Below are 23,239 nucleotides of genomic sequence, written 5' to 3'. Positions count from 1 at the left end.
AGAGGATTCCTTTGACATTGCATTAGGATTGAGTGTACATGCAAAGGGCCCATAGCAAAATTATTGTTGAAAATGTGAGGAGGAAAAAATATTGGCGAACCTTTATTTAATTACAATATAGATTTATCTTTTTAAAAATGTACAAGTGCCTCTTCTTATTTCACTCCTTTGTACAGACTGAAGCAGTGCCATGTTGGTGTAGATTGCCTGCAAATCATTTTAATATTTTGAAGTTTTAAGGATATATAGGGCAAAATGGTGAAAGAAAAAACAAAAACGGAAAAAAAAAAAAAAAAAAATCTCCTCATTAGATCCAGTGGTGTTGCAAAATAATGGTGGGTCCAGATTTGATGGAAGTTTAGAAGCTGTCCACCCAAACGCCAAGCCCGCGTTCAGCCAATGTACGGTTCACAGAGACCACCTGGAAAACAACAAGATGTTAATTAAAAGGGTTCTACCAACTTTTCCCCAGGTATTTGCGCAAAATGAGTGCTCCAGTACAGATATATTGTATGAGCAGCTCTTGTAGTCAAAATGAGACGGCCGTGTGTGTGTCTGCATTTAATTATAAAACGTTGTATCGTCAGAGAATCATATATAAAGAAGTCGACTAATGTGTGATGTTACCCAGAGTTCAGGTCAAATCAAGTCAAATGAAGTTGATCGAGACTAGAAGTTATGAGTTATGAATTTGGAGTCAAGTTCCTCATTTGAAATTCCATCCGCGAGTATCATAGCAAACAAAGAGCCAATCTGGAGCGAGGCCGATGAAGGTAAAGCCCCTTTCTGCTGGCACCGCTGATTTAGAAAGGAGCAGGCGCTTGGCAACGCTGTCAATCAAACCTGTTGCTAACGCTAGAGGGAAAGACCTCAGGGAAAGAAGGCATCTGATTTGTCTGTTATTGAAGTTTATATCTTGATTCCTGGACAAAATGGCAAAATAAAAATACTAGGATCATGTAGAGCGGGTTAATCTGAACATTTTAAGACCAAAATGACGAGGATCACCGCAGCAGTTACAGAGAGAGGGGCCACAATTTTTCAATTTATAAAGTGAAATGGGAGTTAATGGAGCCAGAAGTGCACCTATGATCACTTCCCATTTGGAGCGCGGCGGCTAACAGGTTAACCATATCCATTTATATACACAGTCTATGGTTAACATGCTCTGCTCTGGCCTCTGAAAGTTATGAAAAGCGGTTACAATCTTCTCATGTTGAAGAATACAGATGCTAGGAATGCATAAGGTAAACCAAGGTTAAGTATGGACCGCTGCACGCCGCTTATAATGAGCTGGAAAACCATACCTCATCTCCGACCATATTCCACAAATGGACCAATGGGAGCCCGGTGTTGTTGTCATAGTTTGAGACCTAAACACAGACAAGTTATTTAAGGGTTTTTATCAGAATTACTTGTTTAATAAAAAAAAATATATATATAAATAAATAATAAATAAAAAAAATAATAATAAAAATAATAAAAAAATATAAGCAGGTAAATATTTCCCCCTTACATTTCATTGGAAGTTTATTTGGTACATTCAAAAAAACAAAAAAAAAACCCCAAAACAAAAACACTGTAAAATATTCAAAATAATTTCTAAACGCTTGAACAAATATTGAGAAGTTACGGTGTGGAAATTTTCATTATCATTATCACTTTTATGGTTGTGTCTTCCTCTTTACTGCAACTTTAATAAACTTTACTTCTATATGTCCACTTAATGTTCCTTTCTCACTTATAAATAAGCACTCTATTGTAAATATTGATGTTTGCAAAATACAAAAAATAAAAAAAAATTAAAATGCATTATTTTCTTCTCCAGTGCATTAGTTCCCAAAGTGGGGCCGCAAGTGGGGGGGTCTAATCATTTAGTTTTTGTTAATAAAATCAAAGTTTAACCTGTGCCAGAAGTGCTACTCCTCTGGTCAGCTCCTCTAACGCAGTCGTGGCTTCGGCTGAAAACGGTCCTCTCCTGAAACACATTTGCAATTTGGTCAAATTTAAACTTTTCTTATGTTTATCACAGGCAAAATAATTACATGAAAAAAATATTTTACCTGGAAGTGGTGCGATGTTGTCAAGCAAAACTTCAGCACCTTGAAATGGTAGTGTTACAAAGTCAGATCTGTAGAAAGAAAGGAAGAGTTAAGGTTATTTTAGTAAGTCATTTATTAAGTCCACCACAAGAGGGCTCCACAGAAAAGTTATACTTGTCTTTACCATGGCTCTAAATCTTTTGTGGTGTCTAACTAATTTTGAAGCACAATATACTACAAAGAAATACCACAATAAATGATAATATTGAAACTACTTTATATTTTAAATTGGTTTACTGGGATTGTCCTGCTTTGTGTCAGTCGTATACAGTATCATTAAAAGGCCTGAGCTGCAACAAATATCAACATGAAGCAATAATTAGCCATAAAAGTGACTTGTTCATCTGTCCACAGCTGAAATCCTATAGTATTACAACAAAAATCTTCCAATTATTGCAAAGAAAAAGTCCCTATGATACATATTGAGCCCATGTCGCCCCCAAGCCTCACATGAGTCGCCCGCAGACCGGTTCTAAAAATAGCACAACTCACTAATGAGCTGCATCTTTTATCTGTTGCTATTTTTTTTAATCACCCTTGCATTTATATAGATTTAAAAGTGACAATATCTTAAACATATGTTCATTATACGTGAAGTTTAGATAAGTTAAGGTGAACTTTGACCTACTCACTTCAAAGGTCAGTATTGTGCGCGTGACAAAACCAGTGCTCCGCTCGTGAGCGCTGTGAGGATGCGCTGAAAGCAGTTTCTTACTCCAAAACATGGTAGAAAATAAAGAGATCACTTTCACAACGATTTAAGACTGTAAAAGAAACCTGCGTGTATCTCATCTGCGGAGCGACTGTGGTGACGGCAAAGTGGCACAATGTGGAGGGACATTTCACTACGTCTCATAAAACTCCACACTAACTCCCCACGGGGACGCACACTCCCCACGGGGGCGCACACTATGGGCAGAACAAGCCCAGAGCTAAACGCAGCTTTGGGTAAACAACAGGCTTTTTTTACGACACCGGAGAAAAAGTCACACAACGCAACCGAGATTTATTTAAAAATATAAGCTTATTTTTCTTTAACGTTACATAATTGATAACTTTATGAAACATGGTGCAATGTATATTATTTATGTTTTGTTAAAAAGGTTTGTCAATTGATAGTGAAAATGGGACACTTCCTATGAGATGTAGTGATGTAAGTGTCATCTGGAAATTTAACAATTACTAAGATTAGTAAAGTTAAAGTGCTGAATACAGATATGTTTCTCTCCTTGCTTATTGTTGACAATCATTTTGAGAAATTATTAATGTGATCAGTGTCTTGCAACGTGATCAGTGTGTTCACATAGATGATTATCATTTATCATTATTAATAATGTATATCTAAAGGCAAACTGAGCAAATGTGTTATTTCAGAAGAGCGTCTCAAACTGGTCGCCCTTCGTGCGACTCAGTGCCCATGAAGTAGCTCTCAGGTTAAAAAAGGTTGGTGACCCCTGGTTTAATATATAAAACCTGGGACAATACAAGTCAGTATAGTAATTATCATGACAGGCCTAGAATGTATAGCAACATTTGGTTGATACTGATTGTCGTAATGGAGATTTATTTTATATGAATATGGCTATTGCATTGAATAAAATAAACCCAGATGTATAAAGTGCACAAAGAGCATGGACCATTCACACTGAAAACAAGTACAATTGGGTCTCCAATGTGTCTTCTAAAACTATTCAGGAAAGGTTCATTTCTGTCCTGTGAACGTGACCTAGATACTCATTTGATCAGGTATCAGTTCTAGTTTAAATATTGATTAGGATCTGATTTTTGATACTACACAAACGCAATTCCGGTGGTGTGGGTTCAGACCTGATTTGCCGCAGTGTGTCGATCTTGACGCGGTCGTATCCTCCGTAGTCGACGTATCGAATCTCGACTTCGCTTGACTCTTTGTAAAACGTGATGACCTGAGCTCTCCACCAGGCGCCTTCTCCAGCCGGCGCAGCACAGATCACACCCACTGCACACAAAATACACAGGGTTTGGATTTTTTAAATACTTTTTTTCCCCTGGTACAGACATTTTCAAAGTACTCAAGCCTCAAATGCAGGACAATACAGGACTACTACACATAAATTAATCACTCAAAATATAATGTGTTTACACTGTCTTGGAGTTATAACAGTTAATAAAAAAAATAATAAGCAAACTTTGATTTTTAAGATTCATTCACTTTATATGTAGGCGTCTGGATCATACCTGAATGACTGAGCGATTACACATGGTAAAAAGAAAAATTCAAATCTGACAAAAAGTTGTTAAAACTGAAGAAGCAGCTTTGATGAGCTCTGAGAATGGAGTCCAGCAATCTGACCAGACCTAAATCTAAATAAGGAAAACCAAAGTGCTAGCCAGTATGCTAATAGATGTAAGAGCATCCATTAGGGGCTTGAATTATTCTGCTAAATTTGACTCAGGCACAGTTCTCACTTGGTGTAGCTCATTAGACCTGGCTAACAAACAAAACTGTAAACAATAGACGTGTTAGTTTCAGTGCAGTTAGCTTCTCCCTTCAGACAGATATAAGGCAGTGTCTCCCAGTAATCTGTCCAGAACTGAAGAAGCGGCTTAAATGAGCAGCGAAACAACGAAACTCTTGTCCAGTTGACAGATTTGAATTTTTCCTTTACTATTTATACGTAGGCCCTCGACTCAGCTCCCTCACTATAGATTACGATCACTCAAAAGCTCAGATGGTGCTGAATACTCGGCACGAGTGTCAACCAACTCTGTTCCCCCCGGTTAGATTTATGTCCAACTCCCCCCTCGACTTCTTAGTAAGATTATACGGTGGCAACAATTGAGCAGTGTATTTACTGTTTTGACGACAAGTGTGTCAAGGGGTGTGGGAGGTCACAGAGGCGCACAAACTTGTACATTAGTTTTATTTATTTAAGACAGATCCAGTAAGTCCAGAATTCTGCTGCTCGGGTCCTGACTAGAACCAGAAGTACTTCACACATAAGTCCTGTGCTCATGTCTCTGCACTGGCTCCTGTAGCTCAAAGAACAGACTTTAAAAGCAGCTCTGCTTGTGAACAAGTCTCTCCGTGGACCAGCACCAAAGTACATCTCTGACATGTTAGTGTCATATGAACCTCTCACACTCTGAGAACTTCAGGGACCGACTCCTGCTGGTGCTCAGAGTCAGGACTAAAACATGGGCAATCAGTTTCAGTTTTATGCAGCTAAAACCTGGAACAGTCTCCTGAAGATGTGAGACAGGCCTCTACTTTGACAATGTTTAAATTCAGGCTCAAAACTGTTCTGTTTATCTGTGCATACGACTGAAAGGCTTTACTCTGCACTCTTCTGTTTTAATGGTAATTTTATGATGATTATGTGTGATTATTTATGTTTTGATTTGTGTGATTTTAATGTCTTTCTTATTCTGTAAAGCACTTTGAATTACCTTGTGTATGACTTGTGCTATACAAATAAACTTGCCTTTCCTATTCAGCAAACATTTCCAAATGAAAAAGAGCCCTGCATTTCCACAAAGATGTATAGCACTTTTCCACCTTCAAGGCACTCAAAACATCAAGGAACCACTCACCCATTCACACAGATTCCTACACCAGTGTACACAGACACTGGGGGCGAGGCGGGTTAAGTGCCTTGTGAACCCAGCTTGTATATAATCATTATTATTTTATACATTTTACACTCTCTGTACATTCACGCTTACTTACTGTCTGTAAGCTCCAGTTACCATAAACCGAAATCACAACACTTTGCGGTAACCCCATGCGGAAATGTGACCTCTGCATAGGAAATAAACAGAGCAGATGCACACCGGTGGGAAGATGGGTGAAATGTTTTATGTCTATATCTGATCTTTGTGACCCTCAACTTACAGATGCCTCCACTGTAACCGAATCCTCTTACGGCTGAAAGGAGCTGCTGAGATGTTGCTAATGCTGATTGGCAATAGCTGCAGCTACTGCAAAACGTTAACATTACTTTTGTTTTTGGCACATAATGCCTCCATTTTGATCGTGCGTGCTGGTGACTTAAATATTTAAAATGTGATCTAATCAGCTGAATTTGAACCAGTTTTCATTTTCATTCATTGAAAGACTGAGTTATCAAGCACTTGTCTTATTTGAATAGTCTAATGTATCAATAAAGTGGATTTATGAATTGTTATGATACCACTGTGATGTATATATTCATTGCAATAAGGTTAAGGAAATGTGCAGAATACTGAAACTGGAATGTCCTGTACAGGCCATGTTTCGTCTGTCAGCTTGAGCCGGATGTTACTGGACAGCGAGGTCTGACCTGTCAATGTCCAGTGGACTACTGCTACATGAATGATAGAGCTGATGTGGTAGGATGCTCTGCAGGTAGCTCACACATTTGCTCCACCTATTCCAACGTGCCTGGATAGTCATACTTGCACAAGGACACAACAACACAACAACAGCATTCGTCTGTGGGAGCTGGAATCGCACCGCCAATTTGAGAGTCAGTGGATCTGACTCCTCTACAAATCATGTTTATGTTGAGAGGAGGATTCGACCTGCCAACCTTCGGATCAGTGGACAAACGCTCTACCAGCTGATCTATTGTCACCCCGTGTGATTTTCGACAAACAACCAAGCCTGTTTTTTTACCTTCAGCGGGCGAGGGCAGGGCGGGCGTCCCGGGCTGAGAGTAGCAGAGGAACATTTGCTGGTCCAGGCTCCTCAGGGCGTGGTACGTGGGGTGAGTGTGCTGCTGAACAAACACATGACCGGCAGAAACGATGTTCACCACGATCACCTCCACCGTGACTCCACTCGGCAACAACAGCTGAGGAGAAAGGGTTAATATTATGTTTTTAAATCTACTGGAAAGGACAGCAGCTCTTCTCTTGGTCTCTTGTCTAATGTAACAAAATAAGCAATCTGGTATATTCTTTCAAAAAAAAAAGGACACTTGTGGAAAAGAAGTTTTAAATTCTGTAAAATAAGTTTGGGTTCAAATGCAACTTTCACTCCAGTCAAAGCTCAAAACTACAGCCTTCAATGTTCAATTTATAAGAGACACTTCCCCCTATAATCCCCACGTTTGTTTGGGCTAGTGCCACAATATTAAAATTTCAAACTTTATTTCGATACTAAAGAATGGAATCGATACAGATTTTGATACTCAAATGACAAGCTCTTTTAGACAACATTGTAATTTTCAAAACAAAATAATGAGCTAGGAAAGAAAACATTATCGATACCTGCTCAACTGAGAATCCAATTTTGATACTAGTTTCATCAGCAATTAGTATCTGATTTTCGATACTTTTGTCAACCTTAGTTTGGGCACATTGGCACTGCCCAGACTACAATGCTGCCCTGTGATGTCTTGGGGGTCTTGGGCCTAACTGCAATAACGGGCGTCTGGTCAGATAGATTTGAGAGTTTTCAGAACTGAATATCATTTGGATTGATGTTGCTGGCCAAGTTAGTTAGTGGCCAAAAGATGGGCTCATTTCTAGTCCCATTCATCATTATTATGAACAGAAGCTCTCATCATTAAACCGCACTAGGCCTGTAATTGCAATAGTTGGTACAATTATCAAACCGCAAAAGAATATAATTAGTAAGATTACAGAATGTCCTCTGCTCATGACATAATATTCTTATCAGAAAAATCTTGTAGCTGCGGTTTACAAACTTGTTTTGAAATGCATGGGATTCTTGTACTGGTTTAAAGGGCCTGCATTACACAACTGTCTGATCTATGTTATCATGTTTCCTCATCCCAATCATACCTGTTGTGTTTCATTCACAAATGTTCAACAGCCTAACCCTGCATGTTGAGGCTGAGTTCTTCTCTCAGTGTCATGTGACAAGACAGAAAGTGCTCCACTGTGTTTTACTGTGTTAAACTACATACGCCTTCACTAGAATCATTTCGATCATTTCAGCCCTGAAATTGCCAATCTCTGCTAAACAAAAGGTAAAAAAGGTAGCGGTTAACTTGAAAATTACCGCTTCATGACATCACAAGGTGAGCATTTTGAGCTTTGGAGATGTAGACAGTAATAATAAAGTGTTACTCAAACATGTGTGAATGAAACAAAGCAACTCTGGGTCTGTTTTTGATGAGGTAACAGCATTATAACACGACTTAAAGCTCACAAGAGTCACTTTTGCACAATATATCAGACAAAGATATCTTTAATAGTTCATATTTTAGTCTTCTCTCAAACGTTAATGCTTCTGGAGTTGTTTAAAAAGTGGCATTTTGTTCAGAGTGCACATTGTAAACTATATCTCATATCTAATCACAATGGTAAAACCTGTCTGAAAATTCACAATTAGGTTTTTTATCAAAATTGTTCAGCCCCACACACACACAGACACCCACAGACATGCAAACACACTTTTAAATTTGTTTTTCATTACATTTTAAGCTTTAAAAGGTTAAGTTCTTACCCAGGATGTCATGGGAAGTGAGGGGAGTGTAAGTGGAGGAGCTGGAGGTGCGTACAAATTTGTCAGGTCCAAATCTTTAAACTTTTTCCCGATCAGAGCTAAGGCTTTGTCAACCTGTTGCTGCGTTCCTAAAAAGAAAAAAGTAACATCATCATTATTATTATTATTTGTTAATTCAAGTTTTTTCATATTAAAGTAAAAACCAAACCAAAAAATAAGGTGTACATTAATAAAATAAACATAGGTGCATTCATTATTTCTTCATATAGAGCTGAGAGCAGACACTGACCCTCGATGTGGCAGATCTGGAACTCCTGTGTGTACGGTAAAGTCGAGATGTAGATCTTTGCTCCTGAACTCTGCTTCAGGAAGCTCACGTATCTGCCCTGTTTCCCAATCAACCTCCCCACCAGATGCTGCAAGAGAAGAACACACAGCTCAGTACATTTAAATCTCAACATTCACTTCAATTATATCTCATTTGAGGGAGATCTACATCGTCAAGGTACAGTTTATTGTCCCTAGGTCTTGTTCGGTATATGAGAGCTGGAACAATATATTTTGGGCATCAGTATTTATCATGAGTACATTTTCTTTGCAGAAGTGGGGAGATTTGGAGCATTTTAGTTGCAATGTGATAAGGTTTGAGCTGTGGAGAGGTGAATACGTCCCTTTTATGGCTAATTCTTGGTACATTCTGCTGTTTATTCGTTACAGCTCATGGCATTTAACACAAACGGTCTATTTAAAATGAAAATCCCTGAAAATGAGCAAAGACCAGGAAAAGTGCAATCCTAACGCAAATAAAATTCCTGTTTCACCCCTTTGACACATAACCAAACTGTTTTTTGATTGTTCTTTCATAATTAATAACTAAACTTTTACTCTAAATTTCTCAGGTAACTAAAAAGATAGAATTTTCTGTGTCCAGCTACACAGTAAATTCATTAAGTAGATGATCATTCCAAAAACTTGTTTACCCAAGCTCTGGTAGCCTGGTAGGATGGATTAGTGCAGAGGCCCCAATTTTTCTGGGGGATCAATAGTTTTGTTATTTTATTGAAGGACCATGTTTCATTTAAAAACATCATACTCCACATTTTCCATATTTAAAATTACTCAAGTAGTATGTCAAAAATTTCCATATGACCTACAGCATGCAGATACAGATCAGTGCTGACAGAACTGACTCTTTAAAATGACTTTTCTAACTACAAGTGAAGTCCCTCAGGTCAGAGGAGAGTTTCTGTCTGGAGCTTCTTCCATTCTTTAAAGCCTTTGTATGAGAAGGCCGTCTGTGCAAAGGCTGAGCTACATCTGGGACGTCTGCAGACATTGTGATGCGTGGGCCTGGGCGTTCGGGGTGGACCTGGGCGTTGGGGTGGACCTGGGCGTTCGGGGTGGACCTGGGCGTTCGGGGGTGGACCTGGGCGTTCGGGGGTGGACCTGGGCGTTCGGGGGTGGACCTGGGCGTTCGGGGGTGGCCCTGGGCGTTCGGGGGTGGCCCTGGGCGTTCGGGGGTGGCCCTGGGCGTTCGGGGGTGGCCCTGGGCGTTCGGGGGTGGACCTGGGCGTTCGGGGGTGGACCTGGGCGTTCGGGGGTGGACCTGGGCGTTCGGGGTGGACCTGGACGTTAGGGGTGGACCTGGGAGTCATGGGTGGACCTGGGAGTCATGGGTGGACCTGGGAGTCATGGGTGGACCTGGGAGGGACATTTTTTTGATGATAATTATAATAACGACGATGTATTCCCTAACCCTACCTATATCGATCCTACTTTGTGAATTAAACAGTTTTGCATAAGGCAGGGCATCAAGTCTACATTACCTTTGGCACCTCGATCTCCCAAATGATGACCTCTGAACTGGACGAACTGTGGTTGCTCTCTCCAATGCAGCCGCTGTCCACAGAGTCCATACTGTTCACATCAGAGCCTGTGTACACAAACAGCACTTAGACTGACAAAGAACTACAAATACAACACAACATTTTTCCCCAATAGATGAATGTGATGTCATACTCCCAGAAGGACCGAGAGTTTTGAGTAAGAGCTGTGAGAGAAGTGAGTGCTCCAATAAATACATAGGTGGAAGATGCATCAAAAAAATACCATAATTGTGGAAATATACTCTATAGTCAAATTGCATACATATAAATAATACTATGAAAAAATGCTATCGCCCAATCAAATGTATAAAGTGATTTTTCTGTCCTTCTGTGGCAACTTTTATGGTCCATTCTCATTTTGTGGGACATTTGAACCCCAGTCATTGAAAAAAAAAAAACACATTCTAGGATATTCCAGTCCTGATGCATAGTTGAATACTGCCTGGATATCATAAATGAGAAGGCAAAAAATATCAAGTATCGAGTGGCCGATATTGATAAGTGATTTCGCTAACGCTAGCTGGAGTGACCTTGGGGAAAGAAGGCAGCCGATTTGTGTGTTATTACTGTTCATATCTTGATTTACAGACACAATAGCGAAATAAAAATACCAGGATCATGTAAAGCAACATTTTAAGACCTAAATGACGAGCCGACAGCAGCAGTTACAGAGAGAGGCGACAGTTTTCTAATGTAAAGTGAATTGGAGTCGATGGAGCCGGAAGAGTGCCCATGAACACTTCCTGTTTGAAGCGCAACAGCTAGGTGTCTGCTATGTCCATTTTTATATACAGTCTATAGACAAGATGAGATTTGGACATCATTTATAATAAATTGTGTGGTTAACTTCACAATTACTTTTTAAAAATGTACTTCACTGAATACTTTTTCCGTCATTGTAGCAGGGATTTTTGGAGCTATGCCTTCTCAAAATGTTAACTGACGAGCATTAAACCTTTTGTGGCCAATCCAATGTGAACCGAAATTGCAAAGTTCCAAAAAGATCCTCGACCTTTGCTCAGTCGGCCTTTCTTCAAGCCAGACGACACTGGAATCAACTCCAGACAGTCTGAAGTTGTCTGCAAATCTTTGAGATAATCAAGTGTGTCCACATTAGTCTTGCACATAATGATTTTTAATACGGACTGTAGGAAAAATACTGTCTTGGACTTGGTGACATTTTGTTGTATTTTACTGCTAATATTAATGAACTAAGTTAGTCTTATAATGTAATTGTAATGAAACGTATTTTTATGTGTGGTCACCAGCACAGGAACAGCAGATGGAAACAAACAACTGTACTTTTTTTTTATGCATTTATTTGTTCTCTGTCTGTACAGTTTAAGACCAGACTAAAAACCACCTCTTCTTCCTGGCATTTGGTTATAGCTTGGCAGGATATCTTGATGTTTTATTGTTTATTGTCCTGTATATCCGTTTTTGCTGACTTTATGTGAAGCACTTTGGGCAAGTTGTATTTTAAATGTGCTGTAAAAATAAAATTGAACCGAACTGTCTTTTTTAAGCCATGTTTCGGGTTTTTGTGTTTGGGGCTTATAATCTTTGTTGTTTTTATATCACTTCATAAAAGGTTATTATTTTGGCATTTGTGTTTTGTTTTAATGTTTATGATTATGGTATTGTTTCATGTTTTATTGAATTTATGTTAATGAATTAAATCTGGTATAAATCATCTTTTGTTTTGTAAGATTAATGCACTGGTAGATGGTCCCTGACAAATAAATAAATAATTAAAGAATCCATATGGAAATGCAAGGGGAAAAAAAAAAAAATCTCATGAGATCAACTTCCCCTTGTGGCAATTTGATCTTGTGAGATCTTGTGGCACGAGATCCTGTCCCATTCAATTTTGATCACCATATCGGCGAGTGCGAGTGTATAGGATTAGAACGTGCAATACTGACCCTCTCCTCCGGACTGGTCTGTCTCTGCGTCGGTGCCGTGGGCTCCGTTGCCCAAGCTCATCCCGTTCAGCCTCTTCAGGTCACACACTCCCTCCACAGAACCATCCTCACTCAGGGCTCTCCGCTCTGCTCCATCTAACCCCACCACCTCCATCTGCGTCTCCTCCTCTGGTGCAGACAAATCAGTCACTTGGATATTATCTGTTGGGTGTAAGTCCTCACTGCTGACCTCCGATGGCATGTACTAGAAGCCAAATCATCCTCCGAAACGCCTTCAACTTTCGGCTTTGTTTGCCCTGAACAGTTTGATCTGTCCATAACTATATCTGTGCTGCAGCCATTTGACATTCCCTCTTCAGAATTTTGGACATCGGAGCTTGTTCTCGAAAGTAATTCATGCTCTGTTTTGTCTATTTCTTGTGAGCAAATTCTTGTACTTTCCAATAGCGGGCAGCTGGCGTCACCCATGACTTCTTGCGTTGCTGCGGAGATGACTTCTGTTATCAAACCAGCTGCGAGGAGCTCCAAATCTGGCTCGACTTCTTTTGGCTGTTGATCTACCTTCTCACAGATAAATTCTTGCATTTCTGCTGCACATAGTGGCAAAGATGGTGTGCTTGTTAGGACATTTAGGTGGAAATCCTGCAACAAAATGGGCGTTTCTACTTCGATTTGCGGCGCCACTCTTTGCAACGGGCTAACTGCGCACGCTGTCGCAACTTCGCCCTCCGGTTCGGGCCTTTCTTCCTCTGAAATATTGGGATCCAAACGTGAAACTTTGGTAAGCTGCGTGGACAAAACAACTTCCTGTTTTGATTCGCAAATGTCCAAATCAGATGAGCGCATTTCGTTTCGCGTCTCATCCTTTAAACCTACGCTTTCTTCTACTCTTAATGTCGCATCTCCATTATCTTGAGCGTGTGAGCTAATATCATGGTCCAGTCTCTTTGCAGTTGTGTGCACAGGGCTGTCTGGTCTTGCGGTCTCATCTGTGGGAGAGTTGGTGCCATTTTCGATCACACCGTTGCTGCCCTCTGTTGGTGAAGTTCGCAGGCTGGCGGAGGAGGGGGGTCGTTTGAGTTCGCTGTGGCCCAAAACCCGATCTTTCTTTCGGGAGATGTACCACCACCAGCCGATTAGGGCGAGGACTCCGGGCAGCGTGTAGGGCACGACCGAGCGAAACCTCAGCGGCATTTCCACAGGACACTAGCAGCTAAACCTGAAACGCACAAACAAAGGAAATGGTAAATATGAGAGATTGTATGTAAAGAAATAACTATGAATTAAAAGACCTATTAAGCTCTCTTGAGAGTCTTAGAACATTAATTCCTTAATAAAGAAACACAAAACAAAGGAGATGGTAAATTTCAGACACTGCAAGTAAAAATTATGAATTAAAAATGTAATATTAGTACCACCTGTATGTTTATATTTATATTTAAACCTTTAGGGTACTATTCCAGTTTTATATCGCCTCACATAATACTAGAAATGTATTAACAGCCTATAGTTATGCCATAAATACGATACGAATAATACAAATCAAAATAACTTCACTTGATTTAGCATAATTTCCTGCAAATAAATGGTCACATTTTATATAGGGCTTTCAAGGCCTTCCCCCTTCAAGACACTCAAAGCGCATTTACATCAAGAAACCACTCGCCCATGCACACGCACAATCATACACCATTGTACAGACACTGGGGGGGAAGTGGGTTAAGTGTTTTGCCCAAGGACACAACGGCAGCATTCATCTGTGGGAGCTGGATCAGGGGATTTGACCGCCCTACTTATGTTCATGTGGAAAGCGGGATTCGAACCGCTAACCTTCAGATCCGTGGATGAACACTATATTTATTGGGTGACAGTAGCTAAGTTGTTATTTAAAAGTGCAATATTGTCCCGATTAATGATTTTTGTGATCAATTCTGATGCAAAATAATGACTATAGTTATAGAAAATAAAAAATTGATAAAGGTTTGTAAATATTTAATTTAATCATTAGTAACATTATCAACAGCCAATTAGTGATCTGCTAATGTTGCTTTTGGTTTATCAAGTGAGCTGTGTGAAAGTTACTGGAACTGATTAGATTTTAATTTTTTTTTCTGCATACAAGTTTAACAGTCAGTTTTGAAATGAGTACATCTTTTCTTCATCTCTAATAATTAAACAAAGCCCAGAGTGTAGTTGGGCCTGTCACAATAACACATTTTGAAGTTTGACATATCGCTGACGTAAATATAGACGATAAACGATCATAAACTATGCTAAATCTACAATATTGTTTTTTTTTAAAATCATGAGCTGCAATAAATAAAACAGCAGAATGAAACACTTTAAGTTTGCATCTGTAATGAGTCTTAGAAGTTATAAATTCAACCTTTTACAGCATAAATCTTATCATGCAGCCAAAAAAATAACCCAAATGTGCCAGTAGTGCAGTTTTCATGTACTGAATGATAAGTCGATATAGTGATTATCGTGACAGGTCTATGTGGGGTTTGGATGAAGCTTTGCCAATTGCAGCGACGGTGCCCTCTGAACTTTGTATCGGCGAGTCGTTGGTGTTAAAAAAAGGTCGTGGGTGCATGCCTTTCCTTACAGAGCAGCATTAGGAGGTATGCACCACATGTGACTGAGGCGAAGGCCCAGTCATGGCTCAGGCTGGCAGCTGCTCACACAAACTGCCTCCTATATATTTATACACTCCGTGACAGAGGGTTTCATTACGCTCTGAGGAAAGGGCAGTCCTGACTATGGCTGCTACTAGTGCTGCAAAGAGAACGTGTAACATTTACAGGTGGGCAGATAATCAAAAAACGTAAATATCATGAAAGTTATTTTGCATATTGAGTACATCGTAGATTGTTATTTTAAAAAAATGCACAAAAGCTGATTAAAAAGCTAAAGACTATTTCTGCAATTTAGTGGGTCATTTTAAATAGTTGTTTTCAGATGTATTTGATGGTTCCAAAACATCTACAGGTACAATTTCATTAAAAAAGTTCATTATAAAGTTATTTTATGAACTAATGGTTGCACAAAGTTGATGGAATTTAAGTAGTTGGAGTAGTTGGCAGAGGTGGGTAGAGTAACATTACAAAAATAATATTACTGTAGAAGTACAAAGTAGTGGTCCAAGAAATTACCCTATTAGTATTACTATTAAAAACAGCAAAAGGATAAATGTAAATCCTGCCAACTGGACAAAAGTTTTAGAGTGAAGATGTTTCGCTGCTCATCCAAACGGCTTCTTCAGTTCTAAACTAAAGAAGCCACTTGGATGAGCAGAACTGAACTTTTCTTTTTTTTGCTATGGACACAAACTCAAGTAAGAGTAAAAAAATATTTGGGAAAAGTACTACACAAGTAATAGTAATTTAAAGAGCAACTGTTGAGACGTAACATCTGATTTAGAATTTGAAGTCAATGTTGTCTGAAGTACACAACATTAAACACTGGACAAAATCTGGTATTTTCAAAGAACAGACGAACTAAATCATATCTAAAAGAAGCGATGCAAGAAATTCACATATTTATATAATTTCATATTGTCAACATAAAGCTTTTGTCACTTAGATTTCCTCACAGTAGGAGGTGTAACCAAAACTTTTACTCAAGAGTACTGTTACTTTAATAAAAATATTACTCAGGTAGGAATAAAAGTATGCTGCTAGAAAAGTATTCTGAAAAGTACAATTTCTTTAGGTTCACTGGGTTACTTTTACTTGAGTAACACTTTAAACATAAAATAGTTTCTTCAGCTACTCTGCAAATGCTGCACACTACTCCTGACAGGCTGCTCCTCCTGTATTGGAAAAAAAAGCAGACATTATATCGCCGGAAAACAAAGGTGCATCATATAAACGGTCTTTGTTGACGTAAACACAGCACTGACTGACCATTCAAATCTGAATCTGCACATTTTCAGAACTTTTAATAAGCTTTACAAATATTCAGGGACATACTTTCTAGCCAACACAATCCAAAACCTATTTCATATGTGTGTATTTCTGTTTCATCATGTTTCTGAGATGCCCAGAACTTCCCACTCCTCTGTTTGCCGTTTAATAAAGTAAGATTAAATACAAACAGTAAGAAGTTTAAGCCTGAGCAAACATCCAACCAGTTCTCGTAATCCTCGAATGCGTCGTCTCAACTCTCCAATGAGGACACTTGTGGCATTCGTCTGGAAGCGGTCGGAGCCTGCACTGAATAATGGATAAACACGATGACTCATTCTCAAAGTAGTGGGAAAGCGAATACCAAAGGAGAGACAACTGGACAAGACTGAACATTTTAGAAAGTTTCTGTCCAACTGTTGATTGAAACCTAAACATTAAAAGAGCATTAGTGCAAAGTTAGGACAAAAATGTGAAATGGTTTTGTGCAGATCTTACATAACGAATAGGAATGAGTAGAAGTGAGCAATGTATTGTGACCATTGTGTGAAAATGTGCCTAATTATATCAAGTTTAGTGTCTCTAACTTGCAATATAAAGAGTATACAGTGACATTTTTATATATTTTGTGGTTAGCTTTCTTTTCACCTCTAGTGCAATACAATTTGACAACTTTCTGATAAAACTGCAATAATATAATCCTTTTATTGTTATCGGGAGAATAAGACTGGGGCGCTGTTAGCATGCTAGTTGTTGTTAGCATGCGGCAAAATGGCAAAACTCCATTCCTGCCTGTGAAAGCTGAGAAAATTGCTTATAAACTCATTGTGGTGAATAGTTAAAATGCTGGGAATGTGTTGGCAAAGTGAGGAGGGATACGTTTGGACTGGTGTGCAAAATTACAATTAACTACTTCTTTTTCATATTTTTAATTCCAAAAAAGTGAATAAAATCCTACAGTACTTACAGACTATTGTTATGAACAAAAGAAAAGAAATAAGTCAGATTTATGTGTTGGAAAATGTGGCAGCTGCATGTTACTGTGAATTGCTTGTGTGGTCTGTACTCCAATTCAATTTAATTCCAATATAGAGCTTTTGATACCAGTAATTTCCTTGTTCTTTGCCTTTGTATTCTCCTATTAGCTGTGATAATTGACAAATTTATAAAAATGTATCATAATTAGCAAGGCAGAGTTCTGTTTATTTTACTTTTAGAGCAGGCAGAGTGCAATAGCTTAAATGTTTTGAATACAACCAAATTATGCATCCTAGACAAAAATAGGGATTGGTTAATGTGAGCGCTAGCTAGAGTATAAACCTTTGAAAATACTGGTGGTGCATCCAGTCGCTTATCAGATGAAGCCAGTATACAGACTTTTCTGATGGAGGGTCTGCCACCTGCTTATCCCCATGAAAAGTTATCATTTTGCCTGGAAAATTCCACAGTATGGCATTAAACCTATCAATCTTACATTCATTCTCATTGCTTGAGACTGTGCTTTCTTCCTGTGAGCGGGTGGCATCTCCACAGAGTTTACCTATAACTTCTCCGGGTGGCATCAGTTGCACAGAGATAGACAAGTTGAAAACCATAATGTGGAATATTCTAGGAAAAGCAATAACATCTTCATTGAGAGAAGCAGGTGGCAGTCCCTCCACCAGATTGCATCAAAATGTACTAAAACAAAAACGTACTATGTGAAATTGCCAGTGGTAAATGATTTGCTTTGGCACGAAAGGTAAAAACAGTGTAGTAAAGTGAAGTGGAGCCCTACATATAAGCGAATGGTTATTTATGTACTTTACAACTACGGGACTGAAAGAACGAACTATGGAGTGCTAAACTGCCTGCCCATCAAAAGGTCACCACTTCAAACCTCATGTCAGCACTGAGTCCCAAGTCACTCATGTCACTTGTCTATTGTAACCAAATTATACAGATAAAATAGTTTTTGTGGAATTTAATTAAAGACAACGTATGTTCGACTACAACCGTTGCAATAGATTCACCTTGATCAAGGAGAAACACAGCTAAATGACCGGAAATCTCTCCTTAACAATGAACTTTGATGTTCATTGGTGCATTTATCATTGACCTCAATGTTGGTTTGCAGACTATGACCTTGCAATTCAGTCGGTTAGGGGAGTGGCAGTATTTGCATGTCCCAGTCTCCTGAGGGTGGCCGACCTAAGCAGCTTACTACTACATGCATAACTAGCGATCTCATAACACTTCACACATGGTTATGAACACACATTTACTCTATGGGATTAATAAACACAAATCTATGAAGTAATACCTATACTTCCAAACCACTTGTGGCAATGGACTCTATAATAAGTGCAAACACAACATTTAGTAGTCCTTAAAATAGCAGGTAGGACCTAATTTTTTTTAGAAGTACGGTAATTTGTCATATGTCATATTTTTGAACACATGGCCAACAGGCTACAGCTATGCAACTTGGGATGGCATTATCCAGTAGTAACCCATTACGAAGCTTACTTCAGAATAGCAAAAGACAAAGTTTAAATCTGTCAACTGGACAAATCGTTGTAGGATTGAAGGCGTTTTGCTGCTCATCCAAGCCGCTTCTTCAGTTCTGACTTTAGAAATGGATAATAGAAACTGCAAACAAAATTAACCAAGCTTACTTTACACCAAGGTCAAATGCAGTTTTGAAAGCAATAGGTTTATTATTTGCAAGGCCCCATCAAGTGTCTATGTTGTTCTGATAGTGATAGCCTACAAGCAGTGTCCATAGCAAGATTCTAACGCTATCTAACATTACAAATCTATAAATTGGGAAGACTTAAAAACCATGGAATAACAGTGACATATTATTATTATTATTAGTCATTTAAAAATTTTATTCGTGTCCCTGACTGAGAAGTGAACAAAAGGTTATTCATTAGGCCCCTGTAAACTAATCATGAAAAAGCTCTGGACACACATGATGATGATTTGTGATTATGTTTTGATTTTATGTATTGTGTAAAGCACTTTTAATTACCTTGTGTACAAATTGTGCTGTACAAATAAACTTGCCTTGCCATAATAGCGGGTTGTAGTTGTTTGCGGTAATAGGAACGATTGAGCCGCACAGTGGAGGGGTTAAAAGGACGTTCCTAGTCGGACTGTCACTGCCCAATTTGAGTCACTGCCCGATTTGACTCAAAAAGTGCACTACACATGCGTGAGACACTCTGTCCTGTTGGGTACGGCTACTACATGTGGACAAACATCATCAGGTCACTGCAAAAACGTATAATATACTTTTCAGTAATATGCATTTTGCCTTTAGAATGGCTGCAATGACTAAAGCAGCCATGCAAAGAAACGTGGTAAACAAAAGTAGCTGGAAATGCTAGGTCTGTGTTCCCCATTAGGTCACCCAGGGACGCGGTTTTAACAGTACAGTTTCGACAGAATAAGAAAGTAAACCTCGGTTATATTAGCACAAGGAAAAACGGGATATTCTGATGGCAAATCCATGTTAAAGAAAGTAGCACGTCTGGCGCAAATCGGGTAATGACACGGGCCTCAGACCTTCACGTTAGCCACTTAGCCGGTTCTGCCCGAGTATATAAAAAAAATAAGCAAATAAATGCCCCCAGATGCTTTAATTCACTCAATAACAGTAATAAAGAATGCCAGTTTGCTGTAGTAAATTGCTTATGGACATTTGGTTTGCTTGTGGTTAGTAAGTTACACAACGTCACCAGGGTTAGCTAAAGTTGGATGTATGGGCTTACGGTTCAATGACATGGCTTTGCTGCACGAAGCCAAGACCACGGCATATTGTGAACAGTTAACAGCGTGAAAAAGCAGCGTTACTTGATGGGTTAAGCATAAGTATTATAAGCTGTGAGGACAGAAACTGCACGTTTGAATGAAGTCACGCCGTGTCCCCATGTTGCTGCTACACACTAGCACGATGTGCATTCTCTCTGCTCTGTGCAAAATGCAGCAGTTTCTATGCACAGGTATCGGATCACTTACGGTGTTTTAAGGTCCTCGGCGCCGCCACGATGAAATCAACAGTGAAATAATACCAATACGCAAGTTTTTCAATCCGTGTCCCCGTGCAAACTATGGAAAGTCACTCTCCTCCCCACGTGCTGACCGACTAGCATCAATTCTTAAAAAAAAAAACAGTCTAAACAGCTGAGCAAATCTCGCGAGATGTCTACAACGAAACTACTCGAAAGTCTCGCGTTGACTGCAACTACATACTTTTAACATGCATTTGAGGATTTGCCGCGCCGTCTACTCTACAATGTTTTATTATTAGTTTTATTATTAGGCTTATTACGTTATTTATTAGGTTTATTAGGTTATGCGCATTATGAACATTAACTTTGCTAATTGCAAGAAGTAAGTAAGAAATAATACATTCATTTTTAATATACAATTTTTATTACCTTATTTATAAAGCTAAAAGGCTATAAGTGTTTCAAACAGAACAAAGCTACTGATAAATGTTACACCGTGTTTTAGGTGTCTATATTTAGAGATTCTGATGTATTAACATTAGTTTAACCGCCTCATTTCTGTTGTCATGGCAGTACATGTATGTAACTCTTAAGTGAAATGCTTTCATACAAATTCTGTATTTAGATTTTTAAACTGCCATAAAGCACCAAAATGTTAATATTTGTCAAAGGACGTGTCTTTTTTTCCTTGAAGAGATTCTCTTAAAAATTGAATATTGGCATTATAAATTATCATAATCTATTAATTTATTAACACCTTTAGATGCTAGGTTTTGTCACATGTAATATAGTAACAATAATATTCCATTATAGGACTTTTCATATATTAATTCATTGTGTTCCTTGTGGTTAGTAATATTTTGAATTGGTTATATTCATCCTAAAGCTTACAATGCACTCGCAGCATTCATGTGGTTGTTGGGAATTTGAAATTCCAAGATGAGAAGTCAGGGTGCCGACTTGTATACATTAATTTTCTTTTATTTCAGAAAGTCAGGATTTTGATATTACCATCAATAAAATCACTATAACAGATTTCATTGAGCTATCCAATAAGAGTTGTTGTTGCTGTAAACATTTTCCAAGGACCACATGAACATGAACGCATTTTAGTATTGCACTAAAATGGATTACTATATTTTTCAGATTTCATTAAGGACCTGTGAAGTCAACCTTGAACTACAGTCTACATCACATCTGGTATGTACTTTTCCATATGAATTGTGAGCTCTGTTTTATGTAGTAGGCTAATTTGACTGAACAAATTCTGCATTTAATCTTGAAAAATCAGGTTTTCACTGTAATTTGGCATTTAATGTCAAAATTATAGGGATTTGAAATCCTTTTGTCTTCCATTACAATCACTCTCATTTTTATCCTGCTACCATAGGATTATCGAAATCCTGTTAATTCCAACACAACTTTGTGTGTCAGGAGCTAATGAAATAAAGAAAATCTAAAGGGGTTTTGTGAGCTCAAATTCTCATTTTAATACCAAAGAAATTGTTGGGCATCTGAAATGACACAGTTCCATGAATGTGTTAGCTTCTCAAACAGAGGGGAATAATGTAAACAGAATTCTATATGATTATAAGATTGCAGTTTCAGCCCCTGAGCAGTAAAATACTTCTGTCGTCTTCACCATGAGGCCTGATTCTAAGGTACGGTGTAAACTTTAGCCTGACCAGCCAAAATAACACACGTTTCATATTCTATACAAAGATGATCTTTCTGGGATCCTGGATTATGTTTTTGAGTTCTGAATGTTTTTGAACTTTCTGGAAATGGCACGTCACCTGCATGAAATAAAATGTTGAAAATCTATTGAGATAGATCAGGTTTATGGCATTTTACAACATGGAACAACATTTCCATTGGAAAATAGCAGGCCTCTTCCAGGGCAAATAAACTCTCTTTTCCATTGTCACAGTTTAGCATTTGTTGAGAAATTATTTTATGTTTATTTTTTCTGCCTTTTGCCTTGTTTTCAGCTTCCTCTTATTTCCTTGTGTAGTCAGGCCCCCTGTGTGAGCTAGTACCCGTACGGTTCAGATTTCTCAAATGGGCCATTTTTGGGCCATACCGATCCACTCCGAAATGAACCAATGGAAACAAGGCTTATGAGTCAGATTTGTGGAGACAGGCACTAGCTTGCTTGCAGTTAATACGCATGTTTTTCTACAATTTCCAGTGTAGTAAAAACATCCCAAAATATTTTTTTTTTTGCAAAACAGTTACACTGTAGGGCTTTCACAAATACAAGCAGAAATGCAGAGCACATCCATATCAAAACAAACGTGGCAAGCATAAATGAAAGTTTGAAATAAAAAAAATGTAATCACACATTGGACATAAAATAGTGCACATTTGTGCCAACTCAGCAGGTAATGGAGTAATAATTTGCTTTGCAGGATCCCAGAATGATTCCCTGTATTTGAACTGAAAGGAGTTGCTGGTTTGCCAGGCTACACACATTTGAAAACAAATTAAAATTAATTTATGGGAGACTCTGTGTATCAATATATAGCTATAGGTTTTATTGAGGTCCTCCTTTTAGTTATTTATCTGTAGCAAATTCTGATGGCAACATTTTGATGCATCCACTTTTTATCAAGGACATCTCATTTCATTAATTTGTCAACATGCTACTAGTACAGGTAAGTAATTTTTTTTTTTTTTTATCTTTACTGCACGAAAGATAGGGCTCTTGTGGCTAACTAAAAAATCATAAGTTGTTAGCACTTTATTATCAAATTGTTTATGTTTTTGTTGTGGTACAAAGCTAATGTACTTTCTAAATTTGTCAAAGGTCAGATTATGTTGTTTAGTGTGTTGTCAGTATCATTTCCTTTACTGCTGCTATTGTTCCTAACAAGAGCGATCTATACGATAAAATAGTTTCAGTTAAACCCACATAATTTTGAAGCACTTCATATTAATATAAAACTGCTGAAGCACAAATAATGTAATGTTTTCACAAATCA

General features: G+C 38.4%; 1 protein-coding gene across 1 annotated transcript; it reads right to left on the bottom strand.

The window, feature by feature from the left end:
* Positions 1–20,405, bottom strand: LOC117380667 (A-kinase anchor protein 1, mitochondrial-like). The gene is given in 12 exon segments (XM_033977498.2): positions 1–421; positions 1,308–1,373; positions 1,906–1,961; positions 2,046–2,131; positions 3,930–4,080; positions 6,739–6,916; positions 8,539–8,666; positions 8,828–8,954; positions 10,365–10,471; positions 12,350–12,588; positions 12,591–13,568; positions 20,263–20,405. Coding segments are annotated over 11 exon segments (2,154 nt in total). The 5' UTR covers positions 13,544–13,568; positions 20,263–20,405; the 3' UTR covers positions 1–358.
* Between the last annotated feature and the right edge of the window lie 2,834 nt (positions 20,406–23,239).

Source organism: Periophthalmus magnuspinnatus, chromosome 13, assembly GCF_009829125.3.
Source record: "Periophthalmus magnuspinnatus isolate fPerMag1 chromosome 13, fPerMag1.2.pri, whole genome shotgun sequence".
Classification (NCBI taxonomy): domain Eukaryota; kingdom Metazoa; phylum Chordata; class Actinopteri; order Gobiiformes; family Gobiidae; genus Periophthalmus; species Periophthalmus magnuspinnatus.
This window is presented reverse-complemented; position numbering and strand designations above follow the sequence as displayed.